Here is a 26,072-nt window from a genome sequence, read left to right on the forward strand (position 1 = left end):
TTTCTTTATTCTGTGCATCACATGAAAATGGTCAGAATAAAAATGGAGTCACTAATGTTAAAAAACAAAAGACTCTGACAAATACAGCTGGGAAGACCATGAAAAGGGGTTCTAATCGTTGTACACTTGAAAACCAAAAGTACCACGAAAGACGGCGAAAACCACAACCTTTAGCAAAGGCCATTGCAACTGAACACAAAACATACTCTGCAAGGACCTCTGAACAACTGCGTGTCCAACCTCAGACTAACACCACTTTCGTGATTGATCTTTGTAGCCAAGGCTAATTAATTCAAAGAAATTAGATAATCCTCATTTTTTCCTTAAAAAATTTTTGTTTTCCTTTATTTCCTCAAATATACATATAGTTTACTGTGGCATGCGTATTCCCATTGCAGTGGTCTATTCCCAGATAAATATTTTTCTTTTAGGGACCCTCTTTCTGTTATTTAGGTTTATAGTCACAAAGGATTTCCTGTTTCAACAATACTAGCACTGCATGTCATCCAGTATACACTGGGAAAATAAGGTGCCCCATGGGCAGATCCAGGAGACTTTGTAGCCACCAGATTATGAGGCATGCATGTATTTATTTATTTATTTTTGAGACGGATTCTCTATCTGTCGCCCAGGCTGGATTCCAGTGGCATAATCTTGGCTCAATGCAATCTCCACCTCCCAGGTTCAAGTGGTTCTCAGGCCTACCAAGCAGCTGGGACTACAGGTACGTGCCACCTATGTGGCTAATTTTAGGATTTTTAGCAGACACAGAGTTTGCCATGTTGGCCAGGCTGGTTTCAAACACCCGAGCTCAAGTGATCCACCTGCCTCGGCCTCCCAAAGTGCTGGGATTACAGGTGTGAGGCACCATGCCCAGCCCATGCATGTATTATTAATGTTGAAGTAGATAATTTAACAAACGTCAATGAAGTGTAAGATTTTTCACTCATAGGTGCAAAATATCATGCCAATTGCCCTCTATGAGCTGTCATAAGCCACAGCCTAGAGATTCAATTCCATTTCAAGATTCAACCAAAGCCAACTCATAAACAAGAACACGTAAAAGACAGAAAAACCCACTACCTGCAGGCTGAAACAGATGCTGTAATGTGGTCCTTGCCTGTCATGGCGTGTCACAGCATGGCACAGGCCTATATCATGTTCCCTAGATTGCTGACTACCAACTAGTTACAACTGACTCCAATCAGGTCGGGATTTGATCATCTCTGCACTGAACCTGCAACTGCAACTTTTAAATTGAAACACTGCTTCTCACCTCTCCTCCCTAGACTCCCCATTTCACAGGGGAAACCATCACAGGGAAAGAAAGCCCTTGTTTTTTCTTCCTTCTTTGCTTTGCTTTCTCTCTTTCTTTTTACACAGGGTCTCACTGTGTTGCCCAGGCTGGAGTGCAGTGGCACAATCTCGGCTCACTGCAACCTCCACCTCCTAAGTTCCAGCAATTATCCTGTCTCAGCCTCCCAAGTAGCTGGGATTACAGACATGTGCCACTGTGTCTGGAGTTGATTCCTTCCATTGGGTTTGTGGTCTCGCTGACTTCAAGAATGGAGCCACGGACCTTCGCAGTGAGTGTTACAGTTCTTAAAGATGGCACAGACCCAAAGAGTGAGCAGCAGCAAGATTTATTTTGAAGAGCGGAAGAACAATGCTTCCACAGCATGTAAGGGTACCTGAGTGGGTTGCCTAAGGGTTGCTGCTGGGGGCTGGGGTGACCAGCTTTAATTCCCTTATTTGTCCCTACCTACTTCCTGTTGATTGGTCCATTTTACAGAGCGTCGATTGGTCCATTTTACAGAGTGCTGATTGGTCCATTTTACAGAGTGCTGATTGGTCCATTTTACAGAGTGCTGATTGGTCCATTATATGGAGCGCTGATTTGTCCATTTTACAGAGTGCTGATTAGTCCATTATATGGAACGCTGATTGGTCCATTTTACAGAGTGCTGATTAGTCCATTTTACAAACCTCTAGCTAGCCACAGAGCACTGATTGGTGCATTTTACAATCCTAGCTACAGAGTGCTGATTGGTGTATCTTACAATCCCCTCGTAAGATAGAAAAGTTCTTGGAGTCCCCACCCAACCCAGAAGTCCAGCTTGCTACACCTCTCACCATCATACCCAGCTAATTTCTGTATTTTTAGTAGAGACGGAGTATCACTATGTTGGCCAGGCTTCTTTCTCTTTCTTACTCTTCTCTTTTCTTTCCTTTTCTTTCTTTCTTCTTTCTTTCTTTCTTTCTCTTTTCTTTCTTTCTTCTTTCTTTCTTTCTCTCCTTTCTTTCTACCTTTCCTTTCTTTCTTCTTTCTTTCTTTCCTTCCTTCTTTCCTACCTTCTTTCTTCCTTCCTTCTTTCCTTCCTTCCTACCTTCTTTCTTCTTTCCTTCTTTCCTTCCTTCCTGCTCCCTTCCTTCCTTTACTCTCTTTCTGTCTCTTTTCTCTATTCCTTACTCTTCCCTCATTCCTTCCCTCCCTCCCCCCACTCTTCTTATCTTCCTTTCTCTCTCCCTCCCTACTTTCCAACTTTGGGCTGTGTTGAATTTGTTGACTCATCATGAACAAACAGAAACTCCAATGATACTGTTACCCAAGAGAACTTGGCAAAAGGTTGTCATGTTTAATAATTCATTCACAGAATCCTCAATCTCACAAAAGCCTGGAATGGATTTCCTGTTTGGATAGGGCAGGGAAGCTACTGTGGCCAGGCTCCAGCTCTTCCCACTGCAGCTAGCACAAGCCTTCTAAAGCAGGATGTGGCGGGGTGCAGAAGCTCATGCCTGTAATCCCAGCACTTTGGCAGGCCGAGGTGGGCGGATCACCTGTTTGGTGATCTACTACCACACACTCTCAAAGGATTTCTCAGACAGTTTGCAAGAAAAAACGAAATCTATCCTTACTCTACAATCCTAAATAGACTATTTGGCAGCAGTGACTCTCCAAAACTACTGAGGCCTAGACCTCCTCACTGCTGAGAAAGGAGGGCTCTGCATCTTTTTAGGAGAAGAGTATTGTTTTTACACTAACCAGTCAGGGATAATACGAGATGCCGCCCAGCGTTTACAGGAAAAGGCTTCTGAAATCAGGCAACACCTTTCTAATTCTTATACCAAACTCCAAGGTCAGGAGTTTGAAACCAGTCTGTCTCTACTAAAAATACAAAAGTTAGATGGGAGTGATGGTGGGTGCCTGTAATCGCAGCTACTTTGGAGGCTGAGGCAGGAGAATTGCTTGAACCTGGGAAATGGAGGTTGCATTGAGCTGAGATCGCACCACTGCACTCCAGCCTGGGCATCAGAGCAAGACTCCATCTCAAAAACAAACAAAAAGCAGTGAGAGGTGAAGCCAGCTGGACTTCCTGGGTTGAGTGGGGACTTGGAGAACTTTTCTCTCTAGCTAGCAGATTGTGAAGGCACCAATCAGTGCTCTGTGTCTGGCTAAAGGATTGTAAATGCACCAATCAGCACTCTGTAAAAACGTACCAATCTTTCATCCCATCTCATCCCATCTTTCAGTCACTTCTCAAATGGTTCCTAGTAGATACACAACAGTTTTTTCTCCAATGGGAAAATAGAAAACAGGGAGCCACTCGGTTTGCTCCCAACACCCCTTTCCAGCCGCTCACCAGAGCTACCTTTGCAAGTACTCTAGGAGTATGGGAAAATGAAAACAACAAACTCACACACCTTTTTAACATACACAACCAGTTCTGACTACCTAGCCGAGGCAGATTCTTCTTCTGTGGAATGTCAACCTATATCTGCCTCCCGACTAACTGGACAGGCACCTGCACCTTAGTCTTCCTATGTCCCAACAATAACATTGCCCCAGGAAATCAGACCCTATCAGTGCTCCTCAAAACTCAAGTCTGTCAGCACAGAGCCATACAACTAATACCCCCGCTTATAGGGTTAGGAATGGCTACTGCCACAGGAACCGGAATAGCCAGTTTATCTACTTCATTATCCTACTACCACACACTCAAAGGATTTCTCAGACAATTTGCAAGAAAAAACAAAATCTATCCTTACTCTACAATCCTAAATAGACTCTTTGGCAGCAGTGACTCTCCAAAACCACTGAGGCCTAGATCTCCTCACTGAGGAGAAAGGAGGGCTCTGCATCTTTTTAGGGGAAGAGTATTGTTTTTACACTAACCAGTCAGGGATAATACGAGATGCCGCCAAGCGTATACAGGAAAAGGCTTCTGAAATCAGGCAACACCTTTCTAATTCTTATACCAACCTCTAGAGTTGGGCGACATGGCTTCTCCCCTTTCTAGGTCCCGTGAAAGCCATCTTGCTATTCCTCACCTTTGGGCCCTGCATTTTTAACCTCCTTGTCAAATTTGTTTCCTCTAGGATCGAGGCCATCAAGCTACAGATGGTTTTACAAATGGAACCACAAGTAAGCTCAACTAACAACTTCCACCGAGGACCCCTGGACCAACCCATTGGCCCTTTGACTGGCCTAAAGAGTTCCCTTCTGAAGGACACTACAACTGCAGGGCCCCTTCTTCACCCCTATACAGCAGGAAGTGGCTAGAGAGGTCATCACCCAATTCCCAACAGCAGTTGTGGTGTCCTGTTTAGATGGGGGATTGAGAGGTGAAGCCAGCTGGACTTCCTGGGTCAAGTGGGGACTTGGAGAACCTTTCTATCTAGCTAGAGGATTGTAAATGCACCAATCAGCACTCTGTGTCTAGCTAAAGGATTGTAAATGCACCAATCAGCACTCTGTAAAAATGCACCAATCAGCACTCTGTAACTAGCAAAAGGGTTGCAAATGCACCAATCAGCACTCTGTAAAATGGACCAATCAGCACTCTGTAAAGTGGAACAATCTGCAGGATGTGGGCTGGAACAAATAATGGAATAAAAACGGGCCACCCCAGTCAGCAGCGGCAGGGAACCGCTCAGGTACCCTTCCACACCGTGGAAACTTTGTTCTTTCCCTCTTGATGAAAAATCTTGCTGCTGCTCACTCTTTGGGTCCACACCACCTTTAAGAGCTGTAACGCTCACCACAACGGTCTGCGGCTTCATTCTTGAAGTCAGCGACACCACAAACCCACCGGAAGGGAGAAACTCCAGACACATCTGAAGGAACAAACTCCAGACGCACCATCTTTAAGAGCTGTAACACACACTGTGAAGGTCCGTGGCTTCATTCTTGAAGGCAGTGAGACCACGAACCCTCTGAAAGGAACCAACTCTGGACACAGCAGGACGTGAGACTTCTACCTGCTCACTCAGAATCATTTCTGCACCAACCATGGCCACTTTTGTGGAGCTCAGTACCAAAGCCAAGATGCCCATTGTGGGCCTGGGCACTTGGCAGGTAAGTATGCAAATCTTTGCACACCCTTCTTCTCTGGAGGGCTGTTTGGGTGTTTTCTCTTTCTATATTCAGCCAGAAAAGCCTGGAGGTTGGGTAGGGGTTTGGAGAGGTGAATTTCAGACCTGGAGCCGGGACTCAGGTTGCTTTCTTTTCTCAAAGCTGATTCAAGCTGCAATGCTGCAAGGCTGGCTTTTCCCAGCAGTGATGAGAACTCCTCCAGCAAGTATCAAATATCAAGCAGAGTTGGACTTAAAATTGTTTTCCAGGACAATTTCTCTCTCTGGCTCTAGGACACTTAATTGGGCAAAAGGTTTCCCCAGAGTCTTGGCTGTGGGTTTGTTGTGGGCTGAGTGGTTGAGGAGAGGATGCAGAGCCAGATGTCCCTGGCACCCCTTTGCAGATCACGGTGTGGGACTTGGGCTAGCAGCATCCGTATGACCTGGGAGCTTGTTAGACATGCAGAACTGGCCGGGTGTGGTGGCTCATGCCTGTAATCCCAGCACTTTGGGAGATCTAGACGGGAGGATTGCTTAAGCCCAGGAGTTGGAGGCCAGACTGGGCAACATAGCAAGACCCAATTTCTACAAAGAATCAATAAATTAGCTGTGCATGGTGGCATGCAGCTGTAGTCCCAGCCACTTGGGAGGCTGAGATGGAGATTGAGTTTTGAGCCTGAGAGGTCAAGGCTGCAGTGAGCGGTAATTGTGCCACTGCACTCCAGTCTGGGCAACAGAGTGACATCCTGTGTAAAAGAAAGAAAGAGAAAAAATGCAGAGTCTCAGGCTTCACCCCAGGCTACCTAACAGGCATCTGCACCTTAACAAGTTCCCTAGGTGGTTCCTGTACACATTGAAATCTGCAACATGCTGGGACTGCAGAGAGCCTGGGCTGGGAGTCATGAGCTCCACCCGGCTGTGTTAATGACAGCTGGCAAAACATGGTAAGGCACATTCAGGACTCAGTGAGGCAGGCTCCTGGGCCTCTCTTAGGCTAAGTTTGAAGTTGTTCCATCACCGCCTCCCTCTGCCTTCTTTGCCATTTCCATCCATGATAGCACCACCCTAACTAGGGATCAGAAGCAGTCTTTGCAGTTCCTCTTCTCTCCTGTCCCTCATGGCTAATTTCCCTGCCGAGACTTCTGCCTCTGGTTCTCTTTCCTTCTGTGCACCCTGATTTTTCCCCTCTCCTGTGCTGAGCTGGAGGGTAGGACCCTCTGCTGCAGCACTGGGTCATTCTCAGGATAAAGTCTTGGTCTATCTGGGTGAACAGATCACTTCCAGCTCGATTCATTCATAGCGACTCTTGCTTGAATAGCAACATTTGCCCCAAATCAGAGTTTCAATCCTATATAAATGGAACAAATAATCACTTCCAGATCTCCAGGGAATCTGCTCACCCTTCATAAGTTTACTAGACAGTTTCAGAATTTTGGAATTGAATGTAAGAATTATGAAGGGAGCTGCCTTCAACACGAGAGGATGATAGATTAAAGGATTATGAACTTAGCAGTAGAGGTGAAGAGGGGTGTAGCATAGCGGTTGGGGTCACAGGGGTGCTTCCAGATGCCAGGTGGCAGCCCGTTTCTTGTCCAGGTGGTAGGGTAGCTGTGCATCTCTGTTTTGTGTACTTTTCCATGTTTGTTATCTCTCAACAGAAGAGGTTTAAAAGACTATTTTGTGAGAGATCAAGTTTTATGTGCTTTTTGCCCCCATCATTGGCTTGGCTTGGTTAGAACAAAATGTTATAATTGTATTTCCTTTTTTTCTTTTCTTTCCTTCCCTTCTTTCTCTCCCTCTCTGTTGTTCTCCCTCCCTCTCTCTTTCTTTTTATAGGAATGGAAAACAAACTCTATTCCTATAAGCTTCTCGATTTCTCCTTTTTTTCTGAAATGATCATTGTATAATGGATGGCCTCTACTGAGCCTGCGTGTCAGGTAATGTGGTTAACTTAACATTCATTATAGCATGTCATCACCACAAAGGCCTCATGCAGCTGGTGCTATTTTTTTTTCCATTTTGCAGACAAGGTTTAGAGAGATTGAATCACCTGCTTAGACCTACACACGCAGTAAGTGTTGGAATCCGGATTGATGCTGTAATGACCATTATCCAGATCCTTATCACCATTTGGGGAAATTGTCTGAAAATCCCTCTGGGTTATTTAGAGTCAAGCTTTCATCTGGGTCTTCAGAAAGTTGTAGTGGAGCCATCTGCACCACCACACACCTGAAGACATTTCAGGACTAACCTGGATGAAAAGGGAACTGACTTTTAGCTAGGATAGGACAAAAGGGCATAATCATAAAATTAATTGACTTTCCTTCTTTTCTTTTGACAACTTTTCTAAACTGTGTATCCTCCCAAATATCCCCTGGCAAAGAAGACCCCAGTGAAGCCTTGGTTTGGAGAAACTGGGCCGTGTGGGGCAGGTGAATGTGGTCTGGGGATAAGAGAATGTGAAGGTTGCTGAGTGTGGTGTAATTCCAGCTACTCAGGAGTTGGGAGGATTGTTTGAACCTGGGAGTGTGAGGCCAGCCTGGGCAACATGGCAAGGTCTCATCTCTTAAAAAAAAAAATACGTTTGTGATGGGCTTTTCTTTTGCTTTTCAGTCTCCTCTCAGCAAAGTGAAAGAAGCGGTGAAGGTGGCCATTGATGCAGGATATCGCCACATTGACTGTGCCTATTTCTATCAGAATCAACATGAGGTGGGGGAAGCCATCCAAGAGAAGATCCAAGAGAAGGCTGTGAAGCGGGAGGACCTGTTCATCGTCAGCAAGGTGCACATGGTGCATTTGGTAGGAGGCCTTCACTTCAAGGCAGGCAGAAGTATCTGGGTTGGGTTGGCAGCAAGAACTCTGTCAGCATTTTCTACATGTACCCCTTTTCATCTCTGCCTTGATAACATCCGTGGATACAATACTATCCATACTCCAAGCTGTTATTGATATTTGAACACGTTGTTGCTGCCCCACCTGCCTGCAGGTTGGATTTCCCATAGTGGGCTTGGTTCTCCCTGGACCTCCCTGTTCCCCATCAGAGGGATCTACCATCTTCCCAGAGGCAGTCACAGGCCAAGGGTGCAGGCAGGGCTTGATATGCAGCCTCCCTCTCAGCACTGTCATCTCAGTGACTGTGCCCCTGAGGTTCTCAGCCAGGGGGCATTTTGGAAAACAGTAGGGGCATTTTTCTATTATCACATGTGATTTTCTTTATTCAGTCTAGTAAAAGTTGAGGTATACAATGTTATAAAAAAAGAAGAGGATGTTGGGTGTGAGGGGGTTGAGAGTCACTGGATCTATATTATATGCAACTTACTGAAAAAAAAAAAAAACACTAGTTCTACATACTTGGAAAATGCATACATCTGGTGGGACAAATAGACCCCACTGTGTAGCAGCCAAGTCTGGATAAAGCCCTTGTAAAGTTATCACTTGGGTCCTGATAGGCTTGATAAGGGACCTATCAGATAGGTCAGATAAAGGACCATCTTTTTCAACAAAGGCCTAAGAATGCTTGACATTTAAAAGCTACCACAATTCCTGCTCTCAGAGAGCCCACAGCTGAGGAAGAGACTGAGACAGGTAAACAAATTTCAAATCTGTGGCCACATTTACTTCAGTGATCTGAGACACATATAGAGTACTAGGAGAGTTGAAAAGTCAATTGCTTTTAACACTTAAGACATGTCATTGAGGTGCTGAGCCCTGGCGATCTTCCACACTGCACCATGGATCTTAATCAGCTTTGTTATAGATGGCCTGAGCCGGGTTAGATCAGGATGCAAATCAAAAAGCAGGGACAATGAGTATGATGTGGCCCTTCCTTTTCCCAGTATTAATAGCTCATTGCTACACTCTTTGCAGTTGTGGCCCACTTTCTTTGAGAGACACCTTGTGAGGAAAGCCTTTGAAAAGACCCTCAAGGACCTGAAGCTGAGCTATCTGGACGTCTATCTTATTCACTGGCCACAGGGATTGAAGGTTTGAGTGACTCCCTTTCTCAGCCTCTAGTTTCTGAGCTGTTGCAGGAAGTCAGGGACCCCGAATGGAGGGACCGGCTGAAGCCATGGCAGAAGAACATAAATTGTGAAGATTTTTTGGACATTTATTAATTCCCCACATTAATATTTTTATAATTTCTTTCACCTGTCTTTACTGCAGTCACTGAACATAAATTGTGAAGATTTCATGGACATTTATCACTTCCCCAATCAATACTCTTGTGATTTCCTATGCCTGTCTTTACTTAAATCTCTTAATCCCGTCATCTTCGTAAGCTGAGGATGAATGTCGCCTCAGGACCTTGTGATGATTGCGTTAACTGCACAAATTTTTTGTAGAGCATGTGTGTTTGAACAATATCAAATCTGGGCACCTTAAGAACAGGATAACAGCGATGTTCAGGGAACAAGGGAGATAATCTTAAAGTCTGGCTGCCTGTGGGCCAGGCAGAACAAAGCCATATTTCTCTTCTTTCAAAAGCAAATAGGAGAAATATCGCTGAATTCTTTTTCTCAGCAAGGAACAACCCTGAGAAAAAGAATGCGTTCCTAGGGGTAGGCCTCTAAAATGGCTGCTCTGGGGACGTCTGTCTTTTACAGTTGTAGATAAGGGATGAAATTTGCCCCAGTCTCCCATTGTGCTCCCAGGCTTATTAGGACAATGAAATTCCCGCCTAATAAATTTTGATCAGACCGGTTGTCTGCTTTCAAACCCTGTCTCCTGATAAGATGTTATCAATGACAATGCATGCCCGAAACTTCATTAGCAATTTTAATTTTGCCCCAGTCCTGTGATCTTGCCCTGCCTCCATTTGCCTTGTGATATTTTATTACCTTGTGAAGCATGTCATCTCTGTGACCCACACCCTATTTGTATACTCCCTCCCCTTTTGAAAATCACTAATAAAAACTTGCTGGTTTTGCAGCTTGAGGGCATCATGGAACCTGCCGACATGTGATGTCTCCCCTGGACACCCAGCTTTAAAAATTTCTCTCTTTGTAATCTTTCCCTTTATTTCTCAGGCCGGCCAACACTTAGGGAAATAGAAAAGAACCTACGTGAAATAACGATGAATTATCAGGGGCGGATTCACCCGATACTGAGCAGGTGCCAGAAAATAGTAGCTGCACCAGGGCTGCAGAGTGGTGTGGACTGGAGCAGGAGACCTTGCACTTCATAATTGGGAGTGGCAGGTGGTCAGGAAGAGACTTTGGAGCACAAAGATGCTGACATGGAAGGGAGGCTAAGGCCATGTGCGCTGCTGAGGTGCTCAGATGCCTGGGTTTCTTGCAGTTATGTCTGAGAGAAGCCATGATTTCTGGCAGCCCAGAAAAGTTGTAACTGCCATATCACCTTTGTCTTGATTCCACGCCCTGGGGTTGCCCTCCCAGGAAACCTCTTGGGTTATTCTTCCTTAACTATATTCCAGGGCTTAATTATTTTATTAAGCAAAGCACACTCAGGAGCAGCATCTTGGAGAAAAGTCCAAGTACGATGATGCTGGAAGGAAGCCAGTAGTGATCCCAGCAGCCATGTCCTGGGGCTCTGCTCTTACCTGCTCTTGAGGGGTGGGAGAGACAAATTTCCAGCTCTCTCCCCTCCTGACCAGCTGGAGTGATGATGGCCTGCCATCCCTAATTCCACGCCTCTTCTAGAGGCTGCAAGGATAGAAGTTGGCCAGTATCTTCCCCAGAAAACCACACCGTGGAGATCTAATCTTTATCCAGTGATATTGAAATGAAAGTTTGCCCTTGGGTGTATATAGGATCTTGGTGTATGAGGTTAATGTCCATGGTGATAATGGTGGCTTCTGGAATGTACTAACAGAGGATCTTAAAGTCAATCCAGTAGTTTCTAAAAATATAAGGATTAATATGCTATGGTAGATATAAAGATTTCATTTAAATTCACATTCTTGTAGTATGTACTCCAGAGCTTGAAAAAGTGGTATGCAGATGTGGTATTTAGCAAGAGTCAGGATCCTGAAACCTTGTTGAACAGAACCAAGTGTCCTGATGCAGATTCCAGTAAACTTTTCATTCTGTATTTACAGACTGGGGATGACTTTTTCCCCAAAGATGATAAAGGCATTGTGATCGGTGGAAAAGCAACATTCTTGGATGCCTGGGAGGTAGGTTCCAGCTTCCTTTAAGTGTGCTGGGAGAGAAATCCTCAGTTATCCATGAGATTCCCATTGATATGAAAGAGTCCATGTGCCTGATGGTTTCTAATTTCATCATTGTGATCCTCTAGCTCTTCTAATATATTCCTCATCACCTTTGGCTTTTGGGTGCATCTCATACTATTTATATTTCAAGGCTGGTACTGAGTCTTCAAATAAGACTGGAAATACAATGTACCCCACTTTGGGGAATACACATGCTGTTCTCAAACCAGGGCGAGGCATTTGGAACAAAGGGTTTGGGCCTGGGTTTGCTCATAGCAGCTGAGTAACCTAGAGTCAGTTTTGTAACTCTTGTAGAGCTCAGTTTTCTCTTTAAAAAAAAAAAAAAGTCTTATAATACATACTACTAATATATATCTTTCAGGGTGTGATAAAGCTTAAGATGGTTTACATGCCAGGAACATCAGTCATAAAGCCCATTTAATCATCTAACCCTATGAGAGAGGGTTAATATCCCCATTTATAAATAATGACATTTGAAACCTAGATTGGTTGGTGACTTGCCCAGGTCACGTCACAATGTGTGTGGCAGAGCTGGGATTGCACCCAGACTCATCTGAATCACAAGTCCAGCCACCAAAACCATCAGCATGGTGCTTGGCAGGCAGTGAACACACATCTGGAAATCAGGGAAACTTGTAATCCCAGCAATTTGGGAAGCTGAGGTGGGAGGATCACGAGGTCAGAAGTTCGAGACCAGTCTGGCTAGCAGAGTAAAACCCTGTCTCTACTAAAAATACAAAAAATTAGACGGATGTGGTGGTGTCTGCCTGGAATGTCAGCTACTTGGGAGGCTGAGGCAGGAGAATTGTGTGAACTTGGGAGGCAGAGGTTGCATTGAGCCAAGATTGCACCATTGCACTCCAGCCCAGGCATCAGTACAAGACACTATCTTGAAGAAAAAAAAAAAAAAGAAAAAAGGAATCAGGGAGCCTGAGTGCCCTGCTTCTCAGATCAAACCATGACCTGTTTCACATCATTCGTATTGAAAATGAATTAAGGGATGAACGTTTTCTCTGGTCATATTTTATTATACCATTATGTCCTTTTGCAAATGCTAATAGAGAGTGAATTGGAGGAATAAGATATAAATGAACAGTGGCATATGACTCCAAGAGTTAATCATGTTATCTTGGCAGCTGTCTGTGTAGCGGTGCATGTAGTTGTGAGTTTGTATTGTGTTTTACACGGGAAAATATATTAAGCCTCACCTTTCTGAAATGCTTAGAATTGACATGATTCAATTAAATATAGATTTTTCTGTGTATTATTTGTTCAAAAGCATTAATCCACAAGCACAGCATTCTTTCTTTGATACAGATTCTCACTCTGTCACACAAGCTAGAGTGCAGTGGCACGATCTTGGCTCACTACAACTTCCCTCTACCAAGTAAAAGCCATTCTCCTGCCTTGGCCTCCCAAGTAGCTGGGACTACATGTGCATGCCACCACACATGGATAATTTTTATATTTTTAGTAGAGATGAGGTTTCACCATGTTGGCCAGGCTGGTCTCAAACTCCTGACCTCAAGAGATCCACCTGTGTCAGCCTCCGAAAGTGTTCAGATTACAGGCGTGAGCTATAGCACCAGGCTGTTTGCATTACATTTGATCTGTGTTTTTGCCTTAGCTCCTATGATGATATTAAGTATGGCAAGTATGTCAATCTAGCCTGCTTCTCACAGTGCTATGTTTTCTTAATGAATATGAGGATGACTGCTAAAGAAAACATTTGAAAGGCATGAAAAGATATTGATCAAGGTCAGAGGCTCTGATTTGAAATGAGCATGCTTGAATACGTAAGCATTGGATGTTTATGTAGACCCACAACCAGTTCAGTAGAAACCTCACTGACTACCCTGAAGCAGAGGGGAGGAAAAAATTATGAAGAAGTCAAGTTCTAGTACAGGAAAAATAACCTGACCTATGATGCACAAAAGCTTTTAAATTATCTAATTGCTGAATCAGAAGTTTTCGGGAACCTTATGATTTCATAGCTTCTAAACTCTACTTCCCAATTTGAATAACTTCAACTATGCTAGTGGTTCTGAACATTGGCTGGGCATTAGAATCACCTGAGGAGTTTAAAAATCCCAATGTCTAGGCTACAAGTCAGACAAAATCAGTAAGAAACTCTGGGGGGATGAAATCCAGGAATCAATCTTTTTTTTTTTTAATTTAGAGAGAGTCTTGCTCTGTTGCCCAGGGTAGAGTACAACGGCATGATCATAGCTCAGTGCAGCCTTGGACTCCTGGGCTCAAGTAATCCTCCCAAGTAGCTGGGATCAGAGGCACACATCACCACATCCAGCTAATTAAAACAAATTTTTTTTTGGTAGAGACAGAGTCTTGCTATGTTGCTCAGGATAGACTCGAACATCTGGCCTTAAGCAATCCTCCTGTCTCAGCCTCCCAAAGTGCTGAGATTAGTCATGAGCCACTGCATACAGCTAGTATGTTTTAAAGCTCGCTAGTGATTCCAAATTGCAGCCAAAGTTGAGAAGGGCTGGATAAAGTGTTCCCTGAACATGTCAGGCTCATCCCTGCCTCTGAGCTTTGCTCCTGCCTTCCTGCCTTCCTGCCTTCCTGTCTCATATTCTCATGTTTTTCCCATCTTTTCTCTCTCACTCTCTAGGTTTTTTTTTTTTTTTTTTTTTTTTTGAGGCCCAGCTTGTACTCTACCTGAAGGACTCACCTGACAACTGCAGGCTGTGTGAATCTCTTCCTTCTCTGCCCTTTCTGACTCTGTCTATGCCACCATCACGTTATCTGAGGCAGCCTCCGTGTCATGGTCGATGGCTCCATAGAAGGGAAACCTAGCACTTTAATTGGATTGTGAAGAATCCCAGAAGAAGGAAGCACATTGTATACTTTTACATCCTGACAACTTCTGAGCAGGGTCTGGAACATGTAATAGATGGCTACTAAATACATGTTGCATTGGGGGCTGCTGCTAACATATATGGTATCTTTGGGCAAGTTTGGAAAATGCCCAACTAGGCTAAAAATTATACAAAAATTCCCTTCCTTGGGGGTCTATGTAGTTTCCATACCAGGAAGCACAGCTGGATATACAAACAGTGGGTCAGGTTTCAGCCCCACACAACTCCTTGGCTGGGTGACCCTGCTAGGGCGTTGTTTATATGCATGACTTTCTTGCAAACCAAGCCATGGTTGGTGTGGGAGACTGACTCAGGACCCACAAGTGAGGCTTCTTCGTATGCTGCAGCCTCTTCCTGACTAACACAGCTTGCCCAGGTTTGGGTGTGCAATGCACACACACAACAGTAGCTCCGTGCTATCATTTGGATTCATTAAAAATAAAATCATCTCATAAGCTTGCAGGTATTGATTTTTTTTATTTTTTATTTTTTCATTATAAAACTTTCATATTTCCATGGTGTACAGAAGTATAATATTTTATGTGTTTCTGTGTTTCTTTACATGTAAGGTGAGAGTGGCAAGAGCATAAAATCTTTACCTGTTACTCTCAGATTTTTTTGGGCTGAGGAGAGGCAGTAGGGCTGGAACCAATTACTGATGGGCACCCAGGCCCTGGACTGAAATTTCCTGTGAATGCTTCAGCTAACCCTGTTGCGGTGGATCCTTTAGCAATTTCTTCCCCAGGGAGGACTAAAGCAAGCCAGGGTCCCTGTAGTCCCTCTGGAGCGGCCCATAAGGTATTCCTTTCTATGACAGGCCATGGAGGAGCTGGTGGACGAGGGGCTGGTGAAAGCCCTTGGGGTCTCCAATTTCAACCACTTCCAGATCGAGAAGCTCTTGAACAAACCTGGACTGAAATATAAACCAGTGACTAACCAGGTAAATGCTGTTCAGTATAAGGGTAAGGGTCTTGCCCTATTACTTCTTAAGCATTGGAAGGAAGGTTCTATGCTATGCCCTGAGTGTCATCTCAGGGGTCAGTGATCAGGACACTTTGGGGAGGTGTGAGGCTGATCTCATGGGTGATTTAGCAAGTATCGCAGTGGGCAGGTGTTTGGCCTTTGCCTGGTGGACTTTTTTTCTGTGTAGAACTCCCTGTGAACAACTCACAACAGAGCCAGCTTTCCCTGTGATGAGGATTGTTTGCTGTTGCAGGTTGAGTGTCACCCATACCTCACGCAGGAGAAACTGATCCAGTACTGCCACTCCAATGGCATCACCGTTACGGCCTACAGCCCCCTGGGCTCTCCAGATAGACCTTGGTGAGGCTTCCAAGTGGTGGATCTTTCTCTTGCAAATCTTAAAAACATCATTTTATAATTGGCAAATGTTGGTATGAGTCCATAAGTTACTGGAAAGAAAAATGTGGGTAAGGTAACGCATTTGGTATACCCAAATGGGATGACAGTGGGAAAAAATAGGAATCAAAAAACAACAATAACAATAACAACAACAACAACAAGGGCGATATGCTTGACCCTCTGGGAATATTTCCAGTTCAGCCACCCAAGGGTGAACCAGGCTTTGCAAAATGCTAAGGCTTCAGAGCCCGGGGGAAGGACCCAAGTTTCCAGGTCCTCCTGCCTGTCTTCCAGATGGAGAGGCTCTGATGATCAGTCTTGAGACCCTCATTGGAGTGGTGTCCATCTGTACATGGTAGCCATGGTGATTATTCACATCAGCATCTTTCTGCCCCTAGGGCCAAGCCAGAGGATCCTTCCCTGCTGGAGGATCCCAGGATTAAGGAGATTGCTGCAAAGCACAAAAAAACCGCAGCCCAGGTACCATATTTTTATTTTTCTTGTTATCCAACCACTCATTCTTCCAGTCTCATGTTTCATTTCTTGTGTTATCCTCAACTGACTCCTTAAAGGGGAAGAACACAGGAGCTGAAGCCCTCTAAAGTGTTTCCTTCGAAGTCTGTTGGAACCTCTAGGAAACACAAGAGCTGTCACTGAAGCAAAGATAGCTTCTGTCTCACAGCTTCCTGTCAAGCCCTACAGCCCAGTGGCAAAGCATGCCTTTGGAGTCTAGGGATATGGGTGCAGATGCCAACTCTACCTCTGATCAGCCTTATGACCCCCAAGCTATTTTCTTTATTCCTAAAAAATGAAGATCACAGGGTTGTCTCTAAGACGAAGGGAGAGGTTGAGGTGGGGGGCTGGCACAAGTCTAATAGCTGTGAAGGGCTCAGTAATTATTAGCGAATGTACCTGAAGCCACAGCGAGCTGTGGATATGTTTTATTCTTCTTTTCCATAAAAGGAGGGGTCCTTGTAGCTGAGTGGAAACATGATGTCCCCTTTCCGCACAGGTTCTGATCCGTTTCCATATCCAGAGGAACGTGATTGTGATCCCCAAGTCTGAGACACCAGCACGCATTGTTGAGAACATTCAAGTAAGATTCCAGCTGGTCTGCCTTGGTATTCCTCAGTAGAGTGGGGGACAGGCAGACCCTCTCACTAGGCTTCTCACCTCATCCCTGCACTGTCTTTGGCTCCCTCCCTTCCCACCATCCTATCATTTTCCAGCCCAGAGAGCTAGGCTCGGTAGAGCTGAGATGAATGACCCATGGGCTAAGGACATCCTGGGGGCAGTGCCTGGTGAAGCCCTGTCAGGTCTGAGCACAGCTGTGCCTCACACCACTGAGAAGACCCTCAGTTGCCCCTGAGCAGCTAGGCCCTGGGCCACGCACAAGAGCAGACTGTCCTGGCCTCCCTGCTCACTTCCCGGCAGCAGAGGAGGTGTCAACTGTCCTTGGAGAAGTGTCCTCTAGAAGTGCCTGTCATGGAGCACAGGGCCTGTGCACACCTGGGGTTTAGTGCCTTTGAACCTGGTCTCCCTCTCCCCAGATCATTGAACACTACAAATACTGCGGTCTTTGTGTGAGACCTAATTTGGAGAAAAATTTGTATCCCTTGGACAGAATGGGAAAAGCTCCTGTGGCCAGTTTGTGCTGCGAATGTGAGCTCCCGCCCTGCTAGAATGGCTGGCAGTCTCCAGCCACAGCAGTAACAACCTTACAGATAATGTATTGGAACTCTTTCCTTTCTAGGTCTTTGACTTTAAATTGAGTGATGAGGAGATGACAACCACACTCAGCTTCAACAGAAACTGGAGGGCCTTGGCCCTTGAGGAGTAAGTGGCATGGAGTTAACTAGAAGCATTGCAGGAGTTTTTCTAAACTGGTAGAGGGTTAGTTGGAAGGATTAGAAGGCTTCTGGGACTACTTATGTCTTCAAATACTATTTTGGGGCAGTTTTGAAAGTTAAAATTTGGGTACCTTGGAATCACTGTGGGAGACACATCTCTAATTGCTGCCCATTGTCTGAACTTCTGGATGTAGAGCTAGAATTTTAAGAGAAGGTGTGTTATCAATAGGCAGGAGGCAGAACATTCATTGATTCATTCATTCAATCAATATCTAGTGGTCATCTATGTGCCAGGCATTTTCTAGGTGCTTAGATTATCATACTGTACAAAGTTGCTGCCTCCACAGGCTTAAGGAGGGAGGGAAGAAGAGAAAACAGAAATAAATCAACTCAAAATATAGATGTCAGACAGTAACAAATGCTAGACAGAAAAATAAAGTAGGGCAAAGTGGATAGGAAGTGGTGGGTGGTAGTGGGACTGATCCTTTATAAGGGTTGGGTCAAGGGAAGCCTTGCTGTGAGGGATATGCCATATGTATATTTGGGGGAAGAGCATTCTTGGCAGTGATAACAGCAGGTGCAAAGTCCCTGAGGTGGGATTGTGTTTAGAGCATTCAAGCAAGAAGGCCAGGGAGGCTGGATTAAATAATCTCCAAATGCCTCTTAAAGGAAGTGGTGCTAACTTTACTTTAAATCTCAGATAAGTGGTTGAAAAAAATCTTTCACTCTGGCTAGGTGGGAATTCTAAATTATCTCTTTACAATCAATACCTTCTGATTAATGTGTCTAATTACATATATCAAAGAGAGTTGTCTGGCATTTATTACTGCGAGGTCTGCAATTCAATGGCAATTTGAATTTCTTCCAATATTTGTATACCCAAAAATGATTTTTCAGCTTTTAAAAATAGTTTCAGTATCTCAAGCGTTGCTTGCATGTCATGATATTCCATATCTATCCTGCCCACCTTTAGTATCATAGCAGCCTTTCCTCATCTTCCAATGGCTTAGTTTTATCAGTGCTTAACAAAGTAGCAGCTACTTAGAGTAAAAAGGAAGGGTGAACATAAAATGGGACTCTCCCCGAAACTAAAACGCTTACCTTCCTATGAGCATCATTTTCGGTGTAGGCAATGGGTTGGTGGGCTCAGGAGTAAATCCACGTGGCCTCAAATCCAACTCTACCACTGGTTTCTTCACGGTGTGACATTGGGCAAATTTCCTAGTTTTTCTAAGCTGGTTTTTTTACCTATAAAGTAGGATGATAATACTAATCGCAGCTAACATCCATTGAACCTTAGCTTAGAATGTGCCAGGGTCCTGAGGCCTTTGCTGGTGCTATTATCTCATTTAATACTCATAACAATCCCCAAGCTGTCAATTCTGCTGTTGTTTCCTACCTCATGATGTTGTGAGAGTGGATTGGGACAAGACTTGTCAGTCGCCTCGCCTGACACCAGGCTTACCATGAGTTGTCATTCCGAGTTTATTCCGGTGCCCTGGTCACTGTCTGCCCTCCTTCCTAGCAAAGCCCTCATATCGATTTGAGGGAAGGTCAAGGTGTGAGCACCCTTATTGTGTTCTTGCAGGGAGGAGGCTGAGAGACCACAAATAGCCCAGAGTCCACCAGAGAAGAATACCTTCTCAACCAGAGTTGTTGCTTTCATGGAACACAGTTTCTTTTTTCTCTCTCTCTCTCTGTAGATTCTCTCATTTGGAGGACTATCCCTTCCATGCAGAATATTAAGGTTGCATCTCCTGGTGAGACTATCTCCACTCAAGTCCTATTTTAGCCAAGCTTATCTGAGATCACAGTGAACTTTGTCCTGTTGTAGACCAGAATCGGGGTGCTGTTTTAGACATGTATTTTTGTATGTTCAACTAGGATCAGAATATCACAGAAAAGCACGGCCTGAATAAGCAAATGATAATTTTTTCCACTTATCTGTTCTTATCAAATGGTTTTTAAGCACCAGAAACTCTGCCAACACTGAGGATGTAAAGATAAATAATAAAAAATAATGATTGTAACCAACATGTATTGAGAGTGTATTATGTGCCAACACAATTTGAAGTGTTTTCCTGTGGGTGAATTCACTGAATCCTCAAAATAACCCCTTTGGGGTAGGTACTTTTTACATCATCTTATTCACATTTCCTGGAAGAGGAAATAGAGATGAGGGGAGGTAGGAGGACCTTGCTTAAGGCCACCCAGGTAGTAAGTGACTGAACCAAGTTTCAAAGGCAGGCAGGCTCTGGGAGAGCTCACAGCGATCGATGGTCATCCTTTCCTCCTGAGTCTTTTCCTGCCACCTTTCCTCCTTGCCTGTCTCCACTCATTCCCTGTCTTGCCCTCCCACCTTGCCTTCAATACATCATCATGTCAAAGAGTCAATGGCAGAGCCTGCAAACTCCACAAAGATGCTAGTGTCCATTGAGAGAGGTGCGGCATTTCCTCGGGAAGTAGGGTGGAAGAACAATAAAGATGCTCACTATTGCCATTAATCTGGAACACTTCTGTTTGTCCTATAATAATTGCTTCTTATGAAATATTCCAACTATATAGAAATGTACAGGAAATAAACTAATGAGCATCTGGCCGCCCACCTTATAATGTTAACAAATGCTAGCCGGGTGTAGTGGTGTGCACCTGTAGTCCCAGCTACTCCGAAGGCTGAGGTGGGAGGGTCGCTTGAACCTGGGAGGTGGAGGTTGCAGTGAGCCAAGCTTGCCCCACTGCACACCAGCCTGGGTGACAGAGAGTGACTCTGTCTCAGAACAAAAAACAATTCTAACCTTTTGCCATATGGGCTCCAAATCTTTAAAAAAAAATTAAGAAATTAGGGGTTACCAATGTAGTGGAGGACCACTTTGTGCCTCTCCTCATCCCCATTCCCCTCACTCCCTCTCCAGAGGCAAATGCTTATCCTAAATTGGTGAGTCCCCTCATCCTCTGGTTGGGGCTGGGGGGTACATCTAATTCTCAAGCTTCCTTGCAATGTTATTACTTCCCCTGGGTTTGCTCAGTGAGAGGTACAGTTAGGAGCTTGAAGGGCTGGAGAAGGGAAAACCAGGCGTTTCTCTCTCCCTCTCTCCCTGTCTCTTGACCTTGACCGGCATCTCCAGTAGAAGGCACATTCCTCTGTGGGCTCAGCTTTTCCAGGCAGCCTCCACCTTGATTCTATCTCCTACCAGACAAAGCTTCTGGGATGAGGAAGCAGCACTCTTTCTTTGTCCTCCTTCCTTAGGAGCAGGAATCTCTTCCTGCTGCTGCTAACCTGAGTTGCCTCATCTTCTCCTTTCAATAGCCCAGCTCTTCCATCAGGTGTAACTGATCACCTATTATAACCAAGTATTTGAATCAAATATCCAATATTTAAAACTCTTAGTGTAGTTTCTTTTCTCCTGGCTGGACCTTTGACTGGTATACTTCCCATCCACATTTTTGTATTTTTAGTATATATGTGCACATCCATACACAATATCATAGACTGGGTGCTTTTAAAATGTATATAAAATGTGTACAATTGATACACAGGAAGCATTTTCAACCCAGACCCCAGTGATAGCTCTTTAGTGAGCATTTTGTGAAAGTTTTCTTCATGTGACTGTGATTATGATTTGCTCCATAAAAAGCTGAGGTTTTGGGATAAAATGGTTGGGTTTCTATTATGTGGCTTTTTTTTTGTTTTGTTTCACTTGAGTTTAACCAAACAGAGGTAAATTTAAAAAGCTGATATGGTGGAGTTCTGTGTTTTAAAAAGCAACATTTTAGTTATTCTGTTTTTTATCTTTGTAGAGAAGGAGTCTTGCTCTGTTGCCCAGGCTGGAGTGGAGTGCAGTGGCATGAGTATAGCTCACTGCAACCTTTAATTACTGGTGCTCAAGTGATCCTCCTGCCACAGCCTTCTGAGTATCTGGGACTACTAATTATGTCTTGCTAATTATTTTTTGTAGAGACAGGATCTTGCAGTGTTGCTATGTTGCCCAGGCTGGTCTCAAACTCCTGGCCTCAAGTGATCCTCCCTCCTCTGCCTTCCAAAGTGTTGGAATCACAAGCATGGGCCACCTCACACAGCCAGTTATCTGATTATATTTTCAGCATTTATATCTCAAGTAACGAGAACCTTGCAGGCCTCGGGGTCCTCAATGTCACAACTGTAAGAAATACAATGAATCCATCCTAAAATTTGTTCACTATTTTGTCTCAATTGTTCAGAAATAAAGCCACCATCATCATCAGCTAAACCAAAGCTGCCATTATGGGGAGAGAATCTAAGGTATACACTACAGGTGTGTGTTAAATAACTCTTATGATAATGTAGGGAACTTGCCTTATGAAGAGAAAAGAAGGGGAATAACCACAGAGAGGAAGATGGTAAGGTCAGTGTGGAAATGGAAGGGAGCTTGTCGTGGGAAGTAGGGAGGCAAGGAGTGAGGCTCTTATGTTTCAAGTATTCTCTCCACTCATTGTCTAAGAGAGGGCTGGAAAAATGGGTTGCAACTACCATGGAGATTCTGGAATCACTTTGACCATCCTGCCGGGTCCAGGTAGTTCAGAGGGCTAGACTTGCCCTCTTGTATTTAAGTGAGATCTGGCAAATGCTGGCCAGATGATGCCAAACTATAACTGGGACCTAAAGGGATTTGGATCTCCCAGCCAGACCCCTTAATGCCTGACTGTCCAGGGCTGCTCCAGTCATTTCAACAACCTTACAACAACTCTGCACTTTACATGATTAAAAATTTGGACCCAGCCAGGCCTGGTGGTTCACACCTGTAATCCCAGCACTTTGGGAGGCCGAGGCAGGAGGCTCGCTTGAGGCCAGGAATTCGAGACCAGTCTGGGCAACATAGTGAGACTGTTGCCGTATGAAATATTAAATTAAAAAATTTGCATTGTTGTGAGATTTAACTACTTATTGCATTATTATGAGATTTAACTGTATATTAGAATTAAAAATGTACAGATGAGAGAGGCTTCTGTAGAAAATAGTTTTCAGTAAAATTTGAAAGGAACCTGAAGAGTGAAGATTGTTGGAAATAATCTTTTTTTTTTTGCTTTAATGAGTGTGCATGACTATAGAAATGTAAATTCTGAACATAAAAATATGCAAAAATAAACCAGCAGCGGTGGCTCACGTCTATAATCCCAGCACTCTGGGAGGCTGAGGAGGGTGGATCACTTGAGGTCAGGAGTTTGAGACTAGCCTGGCCAACATGGTGAAACCCTGCCTGTAATAAAAATACAAAAATTAGCTGGGCGTGGTGGCAAATTCCTCTTATCCCACTCAGGAGGCTGAGGCATGAAAATTGCTTTATCCCAGGAGGCAGAGGTTGCAGTGAGCTGGGATTGTACCATTGCAATGCTGCCTGGGCGACAGAGTGGGACTCCGTCTCAAAACAAAAACAAAAACAAACAAACTAATAGGAGATAAACAAACTTGAACAAAACCATTTGGCAATTTTAATATAATCAAAAGAGCTTATTCATATCAATAAGAAAATTCTAAGATGCCAAAAAGAAAGTTGGTACATAAAAATTGAACAGTACATGACATGAAAAATTGTACTAACTAGTAATAAGAATGCAAATTAAAATAAGTTTTTTCTAACTATCAAACCAACAAAACTTACAAATTAAAGGAAAATAGATCTAGAATGATATGAATATTAACAGGGTTTTTTTCTATATTATATGGCAACAGGTTTTTTTTGTTATTCTTTTACATAATTTTCAAAATTTCCACAATACGAAATGCACTTTTACAATCAAGAGAGGCATTAAAGATTTAGAAAATAACAGAGATTTAGCTCAATTAGTTATTTTATACATCCACTGGGAAAACCAAATGGAAGAGACACTTTCACTTGAAATTATTCTCATTTAACAAGCCTTTCAATTTTAGAAAATACGTATTCTGAATGTACAATGCAGTGGAATTTGATTACATTTAATTTTAAACTCTACCTAGTTCATTTGTTTTTCGTCATTTGTTGTCAGCGTTTTCTCAGAAACTTCATGAAAGTTTTGCACCCTTAAAATCTTACAGTGTTGCATTCCAGCACTTTTGTTGGTTCAAAAATATCAACCCCCAGATAAGTTAGGGAGAGTTGGTGGGGACCAAGAGGAGCTTGACCATTACTAAAAAATTACACAAGAGAAGTACTTGTGCCTCAGGGTTTTGCCCTTGCTGTTATTGCCTGGGATGCTCTGCCCTCAGATATTAGAATAATTCTCTGGCTTGTATTTTTAATTTCCTTGCCGATTTATCATCTTCTCAGGGAGGCCTTTCTTCATCACCCTATTTAAAATTAACCCATCTCCTCTGACATTTCCTCTTGCCCTTCTGTGTTTTCTTCTCCTTGGCATTTATCAATATGTTATGTATTTTAAATATTTACTGTTTGCTTGCTTACCCTGTTTCTACCCACTGGAATGTAAGCTCTATGGGAGAAGGGATTCTCAATAATATCTGTTGAATAAATGGATAGATCGAATGGATGGAACAATGGAGGGATGAATGGATGGATGGAGGGAGGGAGGCATGGATGGATGGATGGAAACATGGAGGAAGGATGGAAGGATGGATGAAAGGAAGGAAGGATGGATGGAAGGATGAATGGAAGGAAGGATGGGTAGAAGGATACAGGGATTGGGGATGGATGAATGATGGATGGATGAAATGATGGATGGATAGAAGGGTGGTTGGAAGGATGGATAGATGGAGGGAGGGAGGCATGGATAAATGGATGGAAGCAGGGAAGGAAGGATGGATTGATGGATGTTGGATGGATGGATGGATGGATGGATGGATGGCTGGATGGATAGTTGGAAGGATGGATGGATGGGAAGTGTTTTTACTCCGATTTTACTTTTTAACTCCAATTTCAGATTTAAAAAACCTGAAGCTAGATTTCTTAATTGTTACAACCCATAATGCCTACTCACAAAATCTGAAGTAATTTCATGAACTCTACAGCTAGTCATAAATTGCAGAGACTGTATAACATCCTTGAACTGGAACTGAGATAATCATTTTGGAGTCAGGGATGATATGTGGAGAATGTCAATCTTTAATTCATGATTGAAGTTTTACTTCTGTTCTCATTCAAGTCTAATAGTGAGAGGTAAAATAGGAATTGAGGCACCACTAATATTCTCTCCTTTCAATTCTGTTTGTTCTACTCCATGCTAGAAAATGGTGCATTGCTCTTATTAGGAATTCCTTCCTATGTGTGAGTTGAACATGGCTTGCATATATTTCCAGGATCTGCTTTCTACTAGGACACAGCATTCAGAAGACCTGAGAAGCACTGAGCAGAGAACAGCCGTGGTACTGCTATCCATGAACCAAGGGATGCTGACAGCTAAAGTGAAAAGCAGGGGTAAAGGCAGCCTATATGTCAGATTCCCAGGGTATAGTTAAAGGCTGTCTTGATTGGAAAAAATCTATACCCTAGTGCTTCAACCTTGGGATAATCCTGAAGACTAAAAAAAGATAATGGCTCCTCTATATTTACTGATAAGCAGAATTCATAACCTTGATTTCTTCCTATGAATATCAATATTCTCATTATTCTAGTTTTTGTTTCTGCATTAGTGTCTGTATTAGTTTTCCTGGTGAGAGGCAGGACTAGCTGGATTTTCTAGGCTGACTAAGAATTCCTAAGCCTAGCTGGGGAAGGTGATTGCACCCACCTTTAAACACAGGGCTTGTAACTCAGCTCACACCCGACCAATCAGGTAGTAAAAAGGGCTCACTAAAATACAAATTAGGCTAAAAGCAGGAGGTAAGGAAATAGTCAAATCATATATCGCCTGAGACCACAGGGGGAGGGACAATGATCAGGATATAAACCCTGGCATTCAAGCAGGGAGTGGCAACCCGATTTGGGTCCCCTCCCATTGTATGGGAGCTCTGTTTTCACTCTATTAAATCTTGCAACTGCACACTCTTCTGGTCCATGTTTGTTCTGGCTCAAGCTGAGCTTTTGCTCTCCGTTCACTGCTGAACGCCACTGTTGCAGACCTGCCATTGACTTCCACCTCTCCAGATCAGGCAGGGTGTCCACTGCATTTCTGATCCAGTGAGGCGCCTGTTGCCACTCCCATTTGGGCTAGAGCTCACCATTGTTCCTGCACGGCTAAGTGCCCAGGTTCATCCTAATTGAGCTGAACACTAGTCACTGGGTTCCACCGTTCTGTTCCATGACCCACGGCTTCTAATAGAGCTATAACACTCACCACATGGCCCAAGGTTCCATTCCTTGGAATCTGTGAGGCCAAGAATCCCAGTTCAGAGAACAAAAGGCTTGCTGCCATCTTGGGAGTGGCTGCCACCATCTTGGGGGTGGCCCGCCACCATCTTGGGAGCTCTAAGAACAAAGACCCACACGTAACATTTGGTGGTCTGTACGGGGATTCTCTAAAGCA

The 26,072-nt window shown here is 43.9% G+C and overlaps 1 protein-coding gene across 1 annotated transcript; it reads left to right on the top strand.

Moving 5' to 3' along the window:
* The first annotated feature begins 4,375 nt into the window (after positions 1-4,375).
* Positions 4,376-19,382, top strand: LOC129484039 (aldo-keto reductase family 1 member B10-like). Its single transcript, XM_055281463.1, has 10 exons — positions 4,376-5,356; positions 7,966-8,133; positions 9,220-9,336; positions 11,411-11,488; positions 15,242-15,364; positions 15,641-15,747; positions 16,185-16,266; positions 16,799-16,882; positions 17,540-17,622; positions 19,340-19,382. The coding sequence occupies exons 1-10, from the start codon at positions 5,291-5,293 to the stop codon at positions 19,380-19,382; spliced, it is 951 nt and encodes a 316-aa protein (XP_055137438.1). The 5' UTR covers positions 4,376-5,290.
* Positions 19,383-26,072: the final 6,690 nt, after the last annotated feature.

This window comes from Symphalangus syndactylus, chromosome 6, assembly GCF_028878055.3.
Source record: "Symphalangus syndactylus isolate Jambi chromosome 6, NHGRI_mSymSyn1-v2.1_pri, whole genome shotgun sequence".
Classification (NCBI taxonomy): Eukaryota; Metazoa; Chordata; class Mammalia; order Primates; family Hylobatidae; genus Symphalangus; species Symphalangus syndactylus.

Coding starts and splice junctions, on each gene's coding strand:
- LOC129484039 (XM_055281463.1), top strand. CDS start 5,291: ATGGCCACTTTTGTGGAGCTCAGTACCAAAGCCAAGATGCCCATTGTG. Junction 5,357..7,965: donor TGGGCCTGGGCACTTGGCAG/GTAAGTATGCAA, acceptor TTTGCTTTTCAG/TCTCCTCTCAGCAAAGTGAA. Junction 15,365..15,640: donor ATAAACCAGTGACTAACCAG/GTAAATGCTGTT, acceptor TTGCTGTTGCAG/GTTGAGTGTCACCCATACCT.